Below are 20,989 nucleotides of genomic sequence, written 5' to 3' on the forward strand. Positions count from 1 at the left end.
TACTCTAAATGAAAATAAAATACAACAATTAAATGTAGTTCTGAGAAAATGTAATGATTTCTTATTTAGTTATCTTGTGTGTATTATAAATTATTACATTTATATGTATTGCATATTAGATATCTGTGGAATGACAGTTATAAAAAAATGTAGGCAATAAAAATAGTTGTTATGAGTAGTGTTACTCGCTATTATTTATACATTTAATTATATTTAAATTTGCAATCATAAAAATATGTAATTATAGAAGTTTATCTCTGTCTACGTTATACATACGAGTTGTAAGTATAAACATTTAAATATAGAACAGTGATAGTATTAAAAAAAAGGAAGATCTCAGTTTGACCTGAATTTCTGTATTTAAAAATATGTATGTATGTTTGTGCCCGATTATCTCGCGTTTGGCTGAACATAGATGATAAATGATAAATGATATTTATTTTTGCAAATAGGTTATAAAATAACACTTTTACACGTCAAAACAGATTTTGATGTCGTTTTCAACGTAGTATTTTTCAGATTAAGGAGAAGATTTAAGGTGTATTACACGACTTAAAAAATGAGGTGGTGGTGATGGGCAGTTTTCGAACTCAGTTCAATAATTTATTAGCTGTTTTATATACATATCTGTATTCTTCCCTTATTTCTTTTCATGGGACAATCAAATAAATATTTTCAAAAGCACGAAACCAAATCCGACTCACATTCACATCCATCTAGTATTTTAATGTATTCTATCTTATACCTAGAACTATACGAATTCTGTGAACCTCCACATCTATATATTTACACAATCGTGCGAAATAGTCATCGTTTTCTCGTCTCGTATTTAATTTAAATATGAGCTCATCTGTCAATATCTTAAGGTCATGTAACTTAAACATTAGCTTCGAGTATTTGTGGTGCGTCTGTCTGAAATATTTCTTATGTAGGTATGTTTTTCCCCGAAGGAGCTGGCACAGGTCGTGTTTCAGTATCAATAACCTGTGATATTTTTTTGGCTAGACTATGAGCCTGCTTAAAATAATAGGTTTTGTGTTTTCTTTTTCCTTTTTGAGTCGGGAAAATCATCCAATGATTTCTCGCGCCTTGGGTGAGGCCATCGGAAGTGTCAGACTTTTACCGCCGTAGTCATTTAATGGTTATTTAACTCAGAGGGGTGGAAGGAGTGTGTAGGGAGACAGTTGCCCTGCAATGGGACGATCATGGCTGAAACCAAATGAAATCAAAGTAGTTCAAGCGGTTCGTGTCTAGTCTTCTAAAACTTTACTGCTATTCTAATTTTGATTAACGACCTGTTTGAATAATCTATTGCAATAGGCTGTTAATCATTGTACCTAAAGTACTTAATTCCTTAGTACAAAGGGGTCTCCTACTAAATGGATCTAAAAATACCTACAAAGAAGTATTCATGCGTACCTTTTCAAGGAAATAAGTGCGTGATGTTTTTCTTACTGTAACAAGAAACCTCACGGTGTTAATTTAAGTTTCCACGGCAAAACATGGCGGCCAGCCTTTTGTGATCTGTTGACTCAAACACAAACTGGTTTTAAATAGAATAAAACGGTCAACAACGGTTAACCGACCAATTTCAAAAACACTTTAGTTCTTACAAATTCTTTGACTATAAAGGTCTTTCGCGTTTAGCTGGGTTTTAAGGCTGGACGGAATGCTACGGACATATTTGTTGAGAATATTTATTATCTATATTATTGAATATTCGTAGTTTTTGTACGTTCGTCACGTTCTTGAGGTTTTAAGAGTAAAAGCACACAGTAATGGTAATTTTAGTATGTCTGTAACCACTCTAAAGGTTATATTATATAAACGAGAAGTTATTTCGTTGATTTCCCTTTGGTTGGTAATGTCTAAACAGGATTCCCGAGACCACGAAAGTATTTTTTGGGACAGGCCCACCACAACCTCCCAAAACCACTGCAACTCCTGTAAGCCAGGATCTACAGTAGATAGGCGGTCGTCTCAGAGACATGAATGGCTGTCTTGGATCCGGTACCGAAATTAATCAAAATATACTGTATTGGAGAAGGAGAAGAAAAGGAAACATACGAAAGGATATTTGATTTATCTGTGTTTTCTGCCGGAGCCACGGCATATTTATGATTAACCTCGCTCATAAATTTCCAAACCTTACTATAATAATAGCAATAGGCTCACCATTATTCAACCCTAAAACATTAATCGTAGACGCATAAATCTACAATGTAAAGATACACCGTCCATCACCATTGCCTGCCCTTCAAAAAAATCTTCTAGTAATAAAATAGAACGTAGACAAATGAATGGATGTTCGTGACAAAGACTAGTTTCATTGTAGATAATAATTTAATCCCTTCTATAAAATATAAAGTGGTTCTTCTCTTTACTGACTATCTTCACAGTTTCCCTATCAACATATTTATGTAACTAACAAACCGGAAAACTAATAAACTCGTAATAGCTAATTACTATGAAGATTAGTAATTCTAAGATGAGAATACTTGTAACAAATTGAATATTTATAAATACTATGTAGTAACATAAACTACTGTAATGACTAAGGGTAAGTGCCCACGTTGCGTCATTTGGCGAATGCATGCATGAATGACAAATGCTTAGAAACAATCTAAACTGACCACGAAACTGCAACGTTTTTTTAACAAGGGGAGAAAATCATCCAATGGCTTCTCCTGCTTAGGGCGAGGCGAGAGGGAATGTCAGACTCTTACTGACTAAAAACCATCCCGTTCCTACTCCTGCTTTTCGAGCCGAAGCCCCGGTCACCCGCTAAGCAATCAACAGCTCTGGGTCAGTAGCAGCAACGTTAAATTAGCTTATTTGACGAATGCATGCATTCGGCAAATGTCGTAACGTGTAAAACCATGAATTATCACGAGCTTAACAGTGATCTAGCCTTTAACCCTTCAAGCAATAACACAGAAGACATTTATGCACCAATCAGCGATCATAACCGTGATTTCCATCCACAAATTCATGATAAACTAGATTAGGTCCAACAAGAGACCACTTAATGAACGTCATGTGACGGAGTCTGAAGATGAGAGGGTTACACGTCAAGCTACTACAGCCAGTATAACCAGACCGTCGGATACGTGGAAAGATCATACAAAGCGAGACCATGATAAACTGGTTGTTCACAGCTCGAGAATTAAAGATAATGACACTATTAATGAATATGGCTCATCGTTACGTGTTACTATGGATTTTACTACTCCACTCTAATGAGTCAATGATACTTAATATTGTGTAACAGACTGCGGCGCATTTAGAGACGTCATTGAAGTTAAGACAAGAGTTCAGTGTTTTACGTAGATATGCGATGAAGTCTGCCGTTTAAAACTGGTATGAGTTAGATATTAGGGATTTACGTGGTAAGACTCATTCATTATTGCTTATACTAAGTGTTGTTGCGTTTATAGGCCACTGTAAGCACTTACTATCAGATAAAACGTGGATCTGGCCACCATCGTGGTATAAAAAGCTACTAATATACGAGATTAAGTCTATCTTTAACTGTTGGGATTAAGACCACTTAGCAGGGTTGTGTTCATCAGACCCAATCTATGCGACCATAGGAGGTTCAAGTATACCTTTCAAACATTCACAGATGTTCGATGAATCAATACATATGACAACTAGCACAGACAGAACAGATTTCTCTGATTTAAGATTTATAAGCGGACAATGGACAATGAACACCCATGTACAGACCAGCCGTGGCAGCTTGGCGACAAGAAACATGCTCAGCACACAATACACAGGAGCTCATAATGGTGAAAGTAAACTAAGAAACAGTTTCACCCACTTGCATACATTTTTTGTTGTCAGTAGCATTGTTAACAATTCAATTGTTAATAACTCATTTTGTATCGAGTGTTATGTTATAAAAATAGACGCTAATGAACAATAAAATATCAGTTTGTAGTCGTTAAGATACGGGTAAATAAAAACAGTGATTAATAGGTAGAGGCCACCTATAAATTTATATTTAGTAGCGCCCATATTCATTAGTGGTTACAGATCCATCATCCACGATATGTGTTTCAAGAATTGGTAATTATGAGCTCACGTGTCTTGATCTGATTTTATTTGAATTTTCAAATTCAATTTTCTCAATAAAATTATCCTTTTATGGGACATGTATGGCCTTTTTAAACAGCGATCATTACTATTAGGTCTATATCATCAAACTTTTAACTGGCCATCATGTATTATTGTTTATTACCTTTCCTAAGAGGCTTTTTTGTGGTATAAGCTGGTAAACGAGCAGACAGATCACCTGATGGTAAGCAATCACCGTCACCAATGGACACCCGAAACAAGTGCTTTGCCGGCCTTTTGGAGGTTACGAATTTAAGGGTTGTATGAGAATCGGGAAGGGGGTAATGGAGACTGTATGATACATATCATCTTTTTCGAAGGCTCTTTAGTAGTTACTTGGCACAAAACAGCTTCCTCATTAATGAATAATTTGTGCATAAGACCTAGATGTCAGTAGAGCGTGTCCATTTGCATATGTTACCGTTCCATCTGTTTAATTTCGATGCATACATTTTTAGTAAGTAACTAATTAAGTTGTAACATTTAGATGTAAAATGAACATATTTGCAGAAAAAATATTATAAAATACTAGCCTCTGTCCACAGCTTCGCTCGCTTTCTCTTGGAATAAAAAGGCCTTTGTGTTATTTCAGACTGTAATCTACTCCAGTTCCAAATTTTATTCAGATCCCTTAACATATTTTGACGTGATTTAGTAACAAACATGCAAACTCATATCGTTTTACTATCACTCACAACATTACTACAGATACATAGTAAAATTAAGGTTTTAGTGTTCTTTAATTTGAAGATGATGATGCAATTATGGAAATGATAGAGAATACACTGATGTGGTAGTCAGAATTTAAGCTGCGAGTAAGCTATGCAGGTAACCAACAATATTTTAGAAAGATGAACGAACAGCGATGAGTTATTTATGTACAAAGAAATAAAAGTATAATAACAATTTTACAGAAACTCCTTTTTCAACCTCAACCAAAATTAGTTTTGATAACGATGGAAACAGCCGTTAATATAAGGATTCTAAGAATAACTTTATGCAAAAACTTTATTGTCTGAATGAGCGAGCATAATAATTTGATTTCCAACGATCAAGCGGGTGGGAAGACCGACTTTAATTTTGATATATACAATGGCCAATTTGAGGCGAATTAATTCCGGACAACTTTTTGCAGACAACAGACAGATGAGAATATTTTATTATTAACGTTTTATGCCGTGACGTGTTCTAGACCCTTCTGTGTAACGTGTGCAACGAGTGCATGTTTAGGAACGCACCTGTGACTCCTCTGGTGTTGCGGGTGTCCATGGGCGGCGCTGATCGCTTACCATCAGGCGATTCGTCTGCTCGTTTGCCCCCTATTACATAAAAAAATTAAGGATGATACAAAATCTTTTCATTGCCTTGTTCAATTATCTACTTCTTTTTTCAAAATTGAAATCGAGCATTATCTTATGATTAAGTTGGGTAGTTTAAGCACAGACATGATATAAATTTTATTAGGTATCACCTGAACCAGTTTACGGTGCTAGCAAAGTAAAACCATCAGCTATAAGTACCTGAAACAAATAGAAAACACTTATTAGTTGGAGGTGCAAATGAAAATATACATATTATAGAAAATATATTATAAATGTACTAATAATATCAAATGCGATGTCATCAACTAAAGTCATAACATAACTTTAGAAAGAGAGAAAACACAGCAACAGACAGACGATGCATAAAAAGAATAGGTTTATATACTAAATATGGTCCAACCCGCATTGAGCAAGCGTGGTCATTAATGCTCACACCTTTACCGTGTGAGAAGAGGCTTTGGTCAGCAGTGGCTATTAATAGGCTGTTGATAATGATGATGATGGTCACTGACCGATCCATATCATCGCAGAACCCCTGTATCCAAGTCAAAAATTATCTCAAACTCACAAAAAAGATTAATGTTAAACATAAGGAAAACAACAATGATAACTTAGTTGATATAGATACAAGTTTTCATATAAAATTGATTGAACAAACACAGGTAAGGTGTGAATTAAAGCTAAACGTTACAGAAATACACATGACTTAAGCCAGTCAATATCTAGATGGATAAAAACAACTTTATGATAATTAAAAATCGCCATTTGTGATCTTCTATGTTGTTACGTGACTATAGTAATGTAGTTTATGAACAAACTGTTATGCCTAATATGTATGTAGCCGGTAAACGAGCAGACAGATCACCTGATGGAAAGCAACCGCCGCCGCCACGTTACCGGCCTTTTGAGGGTTAGGAATTTGAAGGTTGTTGGGGAATCGGGGATTGGGAAGGGGGGTAATTGGGCGTTCGGTAACCTCACTCTTACAACAAATAATGAATAACAATATGAGTGTATTTTAAATTAGTAGAAAACGAAATGAAGCACAAAGACGTGTGATCATTTTTGGTCTTTCCCAATCTTCTTCACACGGACCTCCACGACAATTGGACTTAGTCAAGCAATATATACGTATTATTCTTATCTCATAATATAAGTAAGAAGAGGATAAAAATCCCAAAAATAACCGGGAGTTTATCGCTTGCAAAACAAATTGATCATTTCCTCCAATTGAGAACTTGGATGACTAACTTGAAAGTCTTGGAAGGGCTTCTTATGAATCACTCGTTGTTTGGGCAAATTTAAATATTAAAAGTAAAATAAAAAGTCATAATGATGTGTGCAACAAACATATTTAACAAAATGTGGTGGATTTTTTTATGACTGGGCTTAAACGTGAAAGTCTGATTGACAAGAAATGGCACATTTTTTCCTTGAAATTTAATTTGAGAAATTTATCGTATTATGTATTGATTGACCCCTTGAACTATTATAATCTGAATTATTTTTATCACACTATAATGTAAATAGGGACATGAGAGTAATTTCCTGAGACCTCTGATATGACGATTCTGTTTTTGCGGTCAACGGCACAGCTTATCTGAGTTAGTGACCGAAGTAAATACTATTTTGATAGCATGTTCTTATTCTGGGATTGAGGATATTCTTAATGCAACTGGAAGGAACCGGAGTAATTTGGTTAATGACTCTGTGGCGACACATGACAAGTGACAGATCAATGAATGACGTCATTAAAATCCTATATCGCACATGTGAATAAAACATGGATAGAAAATCCCAACGAACAACAGTAGGGTAAATTTCCCGCCAGGCATGATAACCTCGCTTGGTCGGAGGATCCTCCTTTTCTTTGTGAACTCGATTGGTACGGAGCAGAGAGGAAAATACCAAGTGACACAAAGATAAAATTCAAACATCAATTGTATAGAATGTCTACACAAGACATTCTGATTGTGTAATTAATGCCACGTCACGGTACATGGTACCTATTGGTACGCAAAAAAAAACTATTTGCACTTCGAGTGCCTAGTGGTCTTTGGTAGTAGTTCTGACCAAGTAAATATGCAGACAACACTGCAGTACAATCCTAGTGTTTTATGAAGATCAAAACAATCTGACCGGGGAAATACCAAAGGAATCTTTCCAAAATAAAGTTTACAAGATAAGGTAATCTGGCTGATGAATAAATATCGTAAAGCGAGTCTTTAAATGTTTATCTTTTTAATTAAGATTTTTAAATTAATCTTAAGAGTTCAAATTACAGCTATGGTAGGATAGAGGCTGAGCGGCCTCAAACAGCCATCAGACCACCACAGATGGGGCCCAGCAAGGCTGATGCCTGATCCGGAGCTGCGGACTGCCTAGCGGGTTACCGTTGCTCCGGTTCGAAAAGCAGGAGTAGGAACGGGATGTTTTTTAGTCAATAAGAGTCTGATACTCCCTCTCTTTTCACCCAAGGCGTTAGAAGTCATTGGATGATTTTGGAAAAGAACTTGATACGTTGAAGAATTTACCTGTTAGACCTGTCAATATTCAAAAAAGTTGATATAATTTTCATCCAGATAAAAGACATTGCTTACGAATGGGTAAAATACTCCTATTGTATTCTTGACTTTCAATTACACCCATTTAACCTAATTTGGATTAGGATTAAGGAGAACTTTAATGAATATCACCTCTAGTTCTACCAAAATGACCTTACGAACTGTGAAAAAATACGAAATCATTGCAAAAATAGAGTAAAACAGTACACATGTCTGTGAGAGATGCACTGACGAAACCAATTTGCGAGATTTTGCGCAAACCAAGTTGCAGTGAGGAATATTGCAGTTGCGCCATTTTATATGAGTTGCTTTGTTGACCGCTGTACGAGGCCTGTCAAGGTCCTTTTAATTTGTTCACTGGTGCAAAGGCTCCCTAGAGCGAACATTTCGGGTCAAAGAGGCGATTGTTATCAGGGTCGTGATGAAACTGTTTTAGTGCAACAATTGACCGAGTTAATTATGAGATGTGTGTGTATTAGAGACTAAGAGAGTCGTGGATCAAGATCTTATATGATAGATGTTCACAGGCTAAAACGAGGTTAATTTTTGTAGAGTGACCTTCTATAAGCTAGTTTTTTAAAAAGTGTTTGGTCGTTTGGCGTTGCATTGTCTCCGCCTACTCCCAAGGGAGGCGTGAGGTATGTATTTATGTTTGGTAGTAAAAGGATTAAGATTATTCTATTACTTATGCAATTTATTGTTGTGAAAAATTGACGTTTTTAAATATTAATATTAAATTAAAACACTAGCCAATTAATTCATTAATTAGCATTGATTTAAAATCCTGCTGTAGACAAACAAGTAAGTTTTAAAGGTTGCAAACAGAAATGGATTTATAAAGTCGGTCAAGTTCAGAGGATACGTGACGCGGGCTGCGTTTGCGCATTAAGCGGAAATTTTTATTGATACATATTCAATAATGATAATGCAATAACAGCTTACCTAAACATTATATTGCGATTTCTTACGTAATTAACGTGGAGAAGGTAAAACAAGAAACAGTGGAAATATAAAATAAAAAGTGATCTTCCTTTAACTTTGATAATCGAAAAATCTGCATTTTTATTAAAGGAACATTTCATTGAAAACAGTGCTTTAAAATTCTCTATCTGTCCAAAAAGCGGTTTCAACTAAATTATAACTCAACTACCCTCATAAAACTGACATGTGTTACAAAGGACCAAAATACTTTTACAATGAATAAATTCTGGTCCTTCGGTACACCCACCGATAATATTATCTTAATTCATAAATCACAACCTACTTAATCTATTTACATAGAAACTATGCCCAAGCTATAACTAAATACCTAGTTATAGGAAAATTGTTTCTAGGAAGTATTAACATGATCATTAGCAAAGGTTCCTTCAGTTCAGTTCCTTTTGTCCGCCTGTCTATCACACAGAGGTTACTTATATCCGATATCATTGGTAACCTGTCAATCAAGTTCGGATTTAATTTCTTTACCTCTGTTATCCGTATTGATAATATCAACGGGTGTAATAATTATTTTTCTTAAGTATAGCTTGTTGGTTTGGAGCTGCGGACGACCTAACGGGTCACCGGAACTCCGTGTCGATGCAAGAGTAGGTTTTTAGTCAGTAAGAGTCTGAATGTCTCTGTCACCTCACTCAGGAGAAGTTATTAGATGCTTTCCCCTTCGAAAAAAGTTATGTTGGGTTTTTATATAATTCTATAGTTTCATAAAAATAAAGTACCGGTTACTTAACTACTAAAAATAGAACCGTAACAAAAATATTTGTGTTAATGTTTACCTAGGCAATATAAATAATGTTTTCCATGTATTTCCCAAATTGATGTTACACGACTATATGTATACATAGAATTTATAGCGAAAACGTGAGCTATGTATTAAGTTTAATAGGTGTGTACCTATGATTTTTTATGCCATACTTTCATACCATATTTTTATGATTTTGAGAGAACAACGACCATTCAAATTTCTAAATCATGATAATATAAAAAAAATCTCTCCGTGTAATTCGATTACGTTCACATCACATAGGTTTCTTTTACATAACTAAGCGAAAACAAAGGTGCTAAAATCATCTAACATGGTTACAAAACCTTATACGAACCCATAGAAGAACATTTAGTTGTTAGAAGACGTAAAATTGCCAATATATTGCCGGTTTTATCAATTTTCACTTGCGTAACCAAGTCGTTGGCCTATCAAATTCACATAAGCAGCAAACAGGTAGCTACGCAGTAGGTTGTATAAAAACCTTGTAAGTTTACTTTTTTATTTATACGACGACTCTGAATAACGGATGAGTAAAAAATGGCAGTTGGCATAGGGGCGTACACGCTGAGAATGAACATAGTAATTATGACGTGTGTAGAAATTCATATATCGTTGAACACAATGTCTACTTTTCACCAGTAATTTAAGTTCCATTAGAGGTGAGCCTGTTGCATATATCCTGGTCTTTTATATATCATAAGAGACATCTTTATCTTGTAATGCAAATTCAGAAGGGTCAGCCCTATTTCGAGTGTAGTGACACCATAAGCGTATCATACGTCATCAGATTTCACCGTCAAAACGCCAAGGGCTGTGTAGGCGCCACTTTCTCTAACAACAAACATATAGTGTAGATTGTATATTATAATCAAAATAGTACCGACCTAATAATTATAATAAATACTTACCAGTAGTAGTAATGCTTTGTGAGTCAAAGAGAGCAATGCATAAATGCCAAAATTACAGAGTTAATGCTATATGCACACGCAGACTTGCAAAAATATTTTTATATTTGCCAACAAAAGACAATATGATCAGGTGTGTTGTTATCTACATGTTGCGGAAAATATACACTTCGACGTCATAGTGACGTAATAAAGTAAGAAATAAAGGCTGCTGATATGTTCTATTGTAATAAATAATATAATAGGTAAATGATTAATGGGTCTTTTGAACCACCTCCATGTTATTAATAAATACCAGTTTCTGTAAGGGGCTTCGCCTGCATTCTCGTGGTTAAAAAGTAGGTTATGTGTTATTCCAGGCCATAATCTACTCCTGTTCCAAATTACAACCCGGTACCTTCACCCATTTTGACGTGATTGGATAACAAACCTACAGACAAAGTTTTAATCTTTTGCATTTATAATAGCGGTTCAAACTAATTTCGACTATCGGTCAGTCCCTACATTTACAGCGAAAGGTTCACTATTAACATTATTTAATTAGAAGTTATACATATAATGATAGGAAAGATGGAAGGGAAGAGAAGCGTTGGGCGAAAGAAAAAATCGTGGCTACGGAATATCCGGGAGTGAGTCCCCAAAAGTTAATTAGTGTTAATTTCAAGAAAATGTTTCCATCTGTGACCGTTAGTTTGTTTACTAATGGTTTAAAAATTCTAAGAATTGTATCAAATTCAATTAAGAATGCAGGTCAAAGATGCACAAACGGATGCACACATCAAAGTTACCCCAAACGTACAAAAACATTCAGTACAATATCTACTTTATCACCTAACATTAGGCTTAAAACTCAATTACGGAATATTCACAGATTTGGATAGCTTGATATGCTGTGCTATTCATAAAAACAAGCGTTGTCTTGTCATTGATCCATGGACTGCAGATGGCTGTTAGCTATTCACCGCCACGTCACAACTTAACAACTCAGCATCTCATTGATTGAATGTGAGCAGCGTAGAACTTAATTGCGTATAATCCATGATTGTTATAACAAGTATACATTATATACAAGGCCATGTTAGCAGTCAACAAACTACTTGTGAATAGGTACATCAGCTACGCTAAGTAATAAAAGCCTTTGACTCATAGGACCAAAACCTTTAAGTTGATCTGGTGCTGGTCCTTCTCTAGTTTTTATTTTATGATTGTTTTAACAAGTGTGTATGATACATAAGGTCAAGAGACTGTTATCAAGTAGGTGTGCCAATATACATTTTAGCATTAATATCTAATTTAAAGGTTTCGACTCAAAGGACCAAAAAAGTTTTACGAATTGGTCCTTCGCTCTTTCTACCACGATTTGATCGTACTTGAAACTTGAAATTTGATATGTATTGTGAGTTAAATCACCTCCATGAGTCAGATTTGTAAACCATATCATCAGGTGCTACGTGCCATATTCCGAACATATGTATGACATTGTGCTAGTAATTCTCTACGCTCAATTGGAAATAAGGTCAATATTATGTTTTGTAACCGTCTTAATGATAATGCATGGTTACGAAGTATTGTCTTTATTGTTAGCCAAGATTGGACAAGTTTTACACATGTTGGACATTTGAAAGTTTGTCTTAACATTGACAACTTTAAGGTGATAATACAGTAATTGTGGAACGTACTGCTACGGTGCTTGTTCATGCGGTTCAATTTATTGTACCATTTTGGACGGTTTACCGTGATGATGATGCAGTTACGCGTTTTCTTTGGCATTTTACAAATGACTCTTACACGTTTCCTTTACTAGAACTAACTCTTGAACCTCGTGGAGGCTTTACAATTTGCAAAATAATGTTGTATCGATTGTTTCGTCGGTTCGATCTCCAAAAGAGAGTCGTCAAATAAGTTTGGATCAGCATTCATTAAATGCATTTCCGTTTTTTATACAGGTTTCGCTACGGAGTAAATTAAGATTTATTGTTCTTCTTCATACAAAATTGGGCAAAGTTCTTCATGATAAACTCAAATGACTTTGTCACCTCTAATTTAATGTTTGTGACCGCTGTTGTTAATCAAATCATTAACGTTAATCGTTATCCGTCTGTAGGAGGTACTTAAGTATGTTTATCTAAGGTAAAATAATTAGTACATTGACAACGCATGCAATTAAGCGGTCATCACTATGCACAGGTTGTTCGGTCCTACCTACCCATGTGTTGACCGCATATTAATGGCTTTATTCATTAACATACATAACAATATCGTGTTTGTTTTGGTTTGAATAAGTACCAAAGGTGTATAATTTTTTTTACGAGCTATTATGATATTGAGAAATCCGTATTTTCTTATTGTTTCGAATTGGGGTGAAAAACGTCCACTGCTTTAGACAGGCTTCCTCGTAAAGGTTTGTTATGATCCCTTTACTTGGTTTAGGTACCTAGCAGGCAACTTGATGATCACGGTAAGACCAATAAACATTTAGCGAATGATACAGCTCCTTTCTTAGTAATTAGTAATAGTTTTAGGACATAAGGACCAAGGTGTACAAACATTTAATTTTCTTATAGGTCTACATATTTACGTAAATAACTCCTCATATCAAGATGGTGTCTATCTTAAGGCTAACGACTAGAAAAATATACCTAATGGTCGTCTTAATTAGACTGATATTATTATATCACGTGACATAATGTTGTTGACAGTAAGCATAACAGACATGATCGTTATTATGTTATATATTAGACTAGAGACAATTATACTTGATGAGATGAAAGATTATAATGTATTATGTCATTAATAAACTCACGTGTCACTTAATCCACAGCCGAATCGCACTTATGATTATTCAATTTTCAACATTTTAGGGAAATAAACAATCCCATCGTACAAAAGAAAATATTAATAATACTAAGTAACTAATAAAATTGTTCTTAAACTGTTCAATTGGTTAGGCACCTGTATAAAATCTGGACTGAATTCAAACTTCATTTATGCATCTCATTTCTTTTTCCACCAGAAAAAAATTACCCTAATGTTACATGGTTCAAAGATTATTATCAGAGTATTGTAATGACTGGTTTAGAATGGCCTGTGTAAGTAAAATAATTTTTTTGCCCCACATTACGATTTTCTTCTGTGTCGTAGGTGCGTTTACAAACATACAAGTTCACATACACATGACACCCAGACCCGAAACAACAATTTATGGATCACACAAAGAATTGTTCCGTGCGGGAATCGAATCCGCTACACGTTGCGCGGCAGCCAGTTACCCAGCCACCGCACCAACCGTGCAGTCGACGCATGCAATTAAGCGGTCATCACTATGCAGAAATATATAAAAATTACAAATCCTTAGTGAAAAATGTATTAAAAAATAATATACCATATAATATTACAAGTTATTATTGCATGTTATGTTACGGTCCATGTATTCGTGGCTATATGAAGGTCCCATGTGACATAATTGCTGGCACTCTTATGTAACGCGTGTAACTAGACGCAGCCTGAATACATACTGACTAAGTAAATATGGGCCAGGGCTGTTGATGGTGAGTTTTTAAAGATGTTCTGTTTATTGTGAGCTAAATGATAAAAAGGTTTAGTATATGTGGTCTTCGGTCCTTTAGGACCAGATTCTGATTCAATCTTGATATTAACTTTATATTAAAGTCCAGTCCTGTTTTATGAGCTTGAATTGGTGCTTTTTATTATACGCAGGGTGGCAAACCTGCTGGTAAGCGATCAGCGCTACCCTACAACACCAGAGGAAATACAAGTACCTTGCCTGCCATGTATACTTTTGAAAGGTGAATGGGTTTTATAATATCATAGATGAGTTGAATTGAAATATCAGTCTTATCTGTGTTAGCCATGTATACTTTAAGATCAGCAACACTAACACCATCATATTACAATTAAAAATAAACTTAAATCTTTGTGTACCAAAAGACCAATTGGACAACCCTACCACATCGATACATACATACGTGGCATGACAAGAATCGTAAGATTCTTTAAATGGTTTCATAATCTTTATGTAATAGATCAGGTCTATTCTAGTTTTAGTGAATATTAATGAAGTTTAACGCATTTTTGGTATAGTCATGTAGTGCGCATTTGATTTCCGCAAACTTCTTTCAACTGTTTATTTTATTGTATGTTTAAATCTCTTAGGACGAAGACGGTATGTTATTAAGATATAACATAAAACATTAATTAACAAAATGTGTTCCCACAAATAATTTTGAATTAGGACTTAATCATTTTTGCAATTACTTTGGGTTTAAACTTCAAGTCTTTATCCATATGTTCTTTTTATAAATAAAACGTCAAACAATTTTCATTATAAAACGTCTACCATAACATGTCAATTAACTAATGCAACCTAGAAATAACAATTACTCGAAGAAAATGTTCCTTCTATAATGCAATTGATACATTTAATAGATTAAAACTACATGACGGTTAAGAAATTATTAATCCATCACTCTTTTGTTATGATCGCTAGCTGTTCTGTTCTAATAGATCAATATCATCAATACCTGTGGAAGTTTAAATAGAAAACATTACTAGGAAAAATACGCACATCTCAATATTGGATCACATCAATATGTTTGTGTGCTAAAGTGTACACTTCTCACTTACGTGCCAAAGAACCTAGATTAAACAAAAACCGAATGAATACTAAAGTCCATAGTGTATGTTTAAAAGTGCTAGAACATTCGATTTCACCAATAATTCTTAATTAAACACGAAGAACAAGCTAACGTATGTACCTACACACGACGACACATCAAGCTATGCAAAACTAGTATAAACTGGTCGTTATATGTGCGGAAAGATCATACAAAGCGAGACCATGATAAAATGGTGTGTACATTCGTGTCGTCAGTTCATCACCTTCACCTTTTATTAGTAAGAGTTAATTGGGGGAATGTTTGCCCAACGCTGTGACACGGTCGAGCAAACAGCCTGACCCAGCATATATACAGTACATAATGTAGGTACCCTGTAACAAAGTATTGTGTTGATTGGACTACACTATCCAAACGTGATGGCGTTTTTTCACACAAAGGACCACAAAAAGACCAAAAGCTAATGTTATTATGGTAAAAATAGAGTTTATTCATACCCGTTTTACTCGATTGATTTATACTGTACCGGTAACTAATCTTTCTACAAAACTATGTATTTTGCAAAATGTAATATAAGCCAAATCATGACTAAATATCATGGTAAAAAATAGACTTTATTCATACCCGTTTTACTTGACTGAAATATTGTGTACCGGTACTTAATCTTCTTACAAAATAAATTTTGTAAACCAAATAATGGTTATTAAATCTCTATTTAGTGAGACAAATTAATCTATCTAAGTCAATAACGATACAAATGGTCATCTTAACCATTTAATTACATACTGACTGCTTAGAGACGCCATTACATTGAACTTCCGCATCAAAGTCGAACTTTTAAGGACGGTTATGGTCATATAACGCGGGCGGTGACCTTTAAAATAACACGTAAGCCTGATCTCTTTTTATAATACTCGTAGGTATATGTACGAACAATACCCACGTATTATATTCCTTATAAAAAGTTGGAGAAGAAAAGTTGGTCTTTTTGTCCGCACTGGTCCTTCTATTCGGACATGCTTCAATGAACGAATCGTTAGTTCATTACGCATTATTTTCTCGTTTACGCAAAGATTTTAAGATAACCAGTTTTATCTTTCCCATGTAGCGTAAATTTTATCTGTCCTCAAGTAAACAATTCATAAATTGTTTGATTTATTCAACGTATTTCGCATGTATTATTTTAAGTCTTAAGTGCTTGGTAATTACTTTTGCTATTTACATTTTAATGCTGTTTTCCGTCTACCAAACGACCGGTGATAAGTAAAGAACGTTTTCCGACTTCATTTGAATAAATGGCAATTGGCAAGTTGCTGGTTTAGCAGTAGACGTTAAAAATAAGTGACGTCACTATCGATGTGTTGTCAATGTCAACATCAAAGTCCAAAGTAGGATCGATTCTCAAAAATCGAACTGATTGCTTCGGAGAAAATCTTGCGCAAGATTGGATTCACCGTCCTTTGGAAGCTGCGCCCTCCATTATTATAATTTTCTGCGAATTCTTTCGAAATACTTGTGTTTTTCCTGTTTGTTTTCATGACAAGAACATTTGGTTAGTAACATAAATATGTAACGTCATCATGGCCAAATTTCATCGTTTCTCAAGTTTGGTCTTTTGAGTCGTAAACTAGCACATGGTTAGTTTCAAGATTAAATGATCAACCACCGAATCATAATACATTTTTCATACACGTACTAAACTAAAACACGTTTTTGTACACGTTTCGATCGATCGATCGACACAAAAGATATTTTTTCGTTAATATAAACGAAAACTTTTCAACCATTTTTTACAGGCGACAAGTGACAACGTATACTTAATTTTCCTTTAGAAACCATTATTTCTTTCCAATTTATCATTCGAGCCTTTCACAAACATTTGAAGGTTGAAATCGTTAAATATCTACCTAATTATGTAACTAAGTACATGTTCAATGTATGTATAATATATTTAAGTCTTTGACTGCCAATAGAAAACTGTTTAAGGCAAATCCTCCGCTAACGTCGAGCACCGGTGACCATCACGGCGTTCAATGTGTTAAAATACCGATTTCTTACGTAGGCTCAAAAATATCATCTCAACTGTTTTACTTTTTTCGAGAAACACGTTATGTAAGTTATTTTGACATAAGTACAAGACTAATTTCATTCAGTAGTTTTGGTTGTAATGCAATATTTTGGTTAAAGTATAAAACCAGGACCACATTACACACTCAAGGGATTTTCGAACAGACTCCTACTCAAATACTTGCAAAGAACCACTTTTTAAATCGAAACAACATTTTATCACAGAAATATAATTTGTAGCGATCATCGCTTAAGGTACAAATTACTCTGTGAGTGAAAGGAGAAATGTACATGTTGCGTTGCGCGTACGCACCGTTAATGGCTGCTGTGCGAGCTATTTTTGGATCTTAGAACCTGATTGGCGAGTCTCCGGCGGGTTTTGCAGCCTTCTCGGCTGTGCCGGCCAGTATAGCCAATTTTAGCTTGATTTGATCTCAAGATAGTCGATATCTTTAGATTTAATTGCGCCAACGGTTATTTCAGAAGACATCTTTACTCCTTCGTTTTATTTGTTGAATAAAGGACCGTATTCCAAAAATAATTGTTTCTTATACATCCATGTTACATGCGACAGTTAATATTAGATTTAACAACTTAGGGAACTATTTAAAGAAATTAATATATTGACTGTTCCTTCTCAATACATTTATGAAAATGTAGTGTATGCTCACAAAAACATTAATTTATTCAAAAAGTATTGTGATATACATAATATAAACACTAGAAGTAAAAACAAATATATTGTTCCCACTACTAGACTTAAGAAAATAAGTGGTTCGTTCAGATGTCAATGCATACGCTTTTACAATAAAATTCCCAGCGATATTCAAAGTTTGAGCCTGAATAAATTTAAAAATGTTATTAAAGAAAAACTGTATAGTAAAGCTTTTTATAAAATTAAAGACTACTTAGATGATAGTCAGGCTTGGGAGTGAGCCGCTATAATGTCCACACAGGTCATGTTGACATGTTTGTAACACAAGTTACATTTTTATACAATTTGACATGATATACATTAATATCATTCGATATTTTTTGTTTTCACATATTATTTTTAAAATTGTTAGTTTGAGGACCGTGCGAGAGTTTGCCTAGTCATTTCACTTTTAGTTAATTATATTCTGACAGTGTGAGCATTTGTGTGGCCTACCCAAATGTTCTTTTGGTAGGTATTGTTCGTCGGATCATTCAGCAACAGCCGTCAGCTGAGCTCATTGTAAACTGACACATGCGTGCTGCCATCTGAACAGGTCCGCTCAAACTGCTGTGGTTCTTTCCTCAAAAGACCACTACAGAATAAACTTGCACGGTTCTCCGACATCTTTAATTGATTTTGTCTGGACTTTAAAAGAGACTATGACCTCTGAGTTTGTTTCGGCATTTCTTCTCAGAGTAGTCGGATAGGAAATGCCGGCCTCATCTAGCTATTTGAAATATTGACGTGTAAAAGTGTTATTTTATAATCTATTTACAGAAATAAATATCATTTATCATTTATCATTTATCATTTAACACGTAGAAGATAAAGGAAGTGAAAATTATTACAATATGTCATTGTATGTGGAACAATAAACATGTGCGTGGGTGTTAGACTGTTAAAAAAGCAAGCATTCTTAATGAAAACTTAAGTATTAAACTACAACTTCAACATTCAACTCTCAAAACATAAAAAAATGTCTGAACGAATCAAGTTATTGATTGAACAAAGATATACGAAAATTACGTACGTATAGTAATGAAATGATACAAACATTTGTATCAGATTCATGTAACGGTGCATGTCAGCATCGTGGCGTGCATCCCTTCCCGGACATAAGATAAGAATGCGAATAATGTGGTTTGTACAGTTTGATGTCTTTATAAAGACCTCTTCTTTTTTCGGTTCGGCGAACGAAGAGAAATATTCGATAAGAATTGATTAGTCTGACACATTAATTAAAACGAAAATCTGGTGTTTTATTCAATTTATACAACTCAACCATGGAAATGGTTTGATCTATTTCGATGGTTGACAACTTAATATGAAAACCAACCATAAAAATATTTGACGCCCAGGCAGATTTTTGGACCACAGGCAGATATAATAAACTACTATGATTATTTCGAATGTCGTTGTTATTTAAACTCGTCTGTGCTAAATCTTTTTTTTTTAGGAAATAATCAGGAACAAGTCGTAGTAACCACCATATGACTTTACAACCGACACATAGTGAGAGAAATACCAATAATAAAGTATGAAATGAGACAAATGAGTGTATGAGTGTACCGGACAATATTAGAAAGCAACCTAAAAACGAACGAGCATTATCTGCTGATTCACTAAACAAGATAATGTCAAGCAGACACGGAACGACACTTCTGTCAGCTGTGGTTTCACTTGGTAAATCATACAGTACAAAATATAATGTTCAATACAGTAAACCCCAAAAGGGGACTTTAAATAATTACTGGTCCTGAGTCCACTAAGATCTTGTTGCTGGTAAGTGTAAGTTGCGGAGATGACATTATGATTTGTATAATTAAAATGTTATGTGTTAAAGGCTCATTCATTCTAAATCGTATGTGGAGTTAAAATAACCCTAGTTTGTAGTTTATACGTAATTTATTAAGAAAATATTTTATTAAATAATTTTCCCGAATGTATAAGAGGTTTTTTCTCAAACACAATAACGACAGCATATTATAATATCTCAACTGGCAACAAAAGATCGCAAAGGTCAAATCGTATTTGGTTCGCGAAACACAAAGTAATTTTGTCTCACAAAAAGTTGAAGCGCGGCGCCATCATGCATTGTGCCACGTGATCGAATTTGTTTGAAATATAGATTAGAGATAAAGTTGAGGAAAATATTTTAATAGTTAGAAGACGGGAAAATCCAGTATCAATTTATTGTACTAACTAAATTAAACTATGACAAGAAGGAAAAATTCTGGGAGGTTAACCTAGAAAATATATTAGGATATTTTTAAAAGATTAATTGAATTTTAAATATGCACAAAACATGTCTAAAGAATAATAAAATAATAATTATAACAGATAAATTAAGAGCAACACGACAACTAGCTTAATATGTTCTGAATCACTATGTCTACAACACATAATTAAAACCTTAAAACTAAAATTTTGAATCTAAATCCATTTACGCATACCTTAATAAAACCGCATATCCTCACGAACAATTATTCAATAACAATGACGGGATAAATACCTGAAACAAAGAAACATTTACGATAAGAAAAATAATAGTAATTAAGTTATACCAACCGATAAGGACCAAGGATTTTTCAAATTGATACAAAACATTTTATGTCGCAACTAATTTTGAACCTAATGGTAACAAAGTAGCTTGTAGTGATTTTTTATTGTTGACACACCCGTATCCATGGCAACCTACACTGCTCCATAAAAAATGCAGTCTTAGTTTTCCGTATCGAAGGACCAAGATTTTTTTTTAATTAGCTCCAAATTTGACGCCTGCTCGACTGTTTTGTTATTGTTTTTGTTTCATTGTATGATTCATTTTATTTACGCAATTCTATCAACTTTTTTGGACCTCCTAAAAGGCTTTCGCGAAAATGTCAAATAGTTACTTTGGATACTTGTTAATGTAAC

The 20,989-nt window shown here is 34.4% G+C and overlaps 1 protein-coding gene across 4 annotated transcripts in view; it reads right to left on the reverse strand.

Moving 5' to 3' along the window:
- LOC118262454 (uncharacterized) overlaps window positions 1–20,989 on the reverse strand; it is a 75,986-nt gene that overhangs the window by 18,911 nt on the left and 36,086 nt on the right. For 2 of the 4 annotated variants that reach the window (XM_050697417.1, XM_050697416.1), the window contains exon 3: window positions 5,358–5,438. The exons of the other annotated variants lie outside the window; for them this stretch is intronic. In XM_050697417.1, coding sequence (XP_050553374.1) covers window positions 5,358–5,438 — 81 coding nt within the window. The remainder of the gene's footprint in view (window positions 1–5,357; window positions 5,439–20,989) is intronic. 4 annotated transcript variants of the gene reach the window in all.

Source organism: Spodoptera frugiperda, chromosome 12 (assembly GCF_023101765.2).
Source record: "Spodoptera frugiperda isolate SF20-4 chromosome 12, AGI-APGP_CSIRO_Sfru_2.0, whole genome shotgun sequence".
In the NCBI taxonomy this organism is placed as follows: Eukaryota; Metazoa; Arthropoda; class Insecta; order Lepidoptera; family Noctuidae; genus Spodoptera; species Spodoptera frugiperda.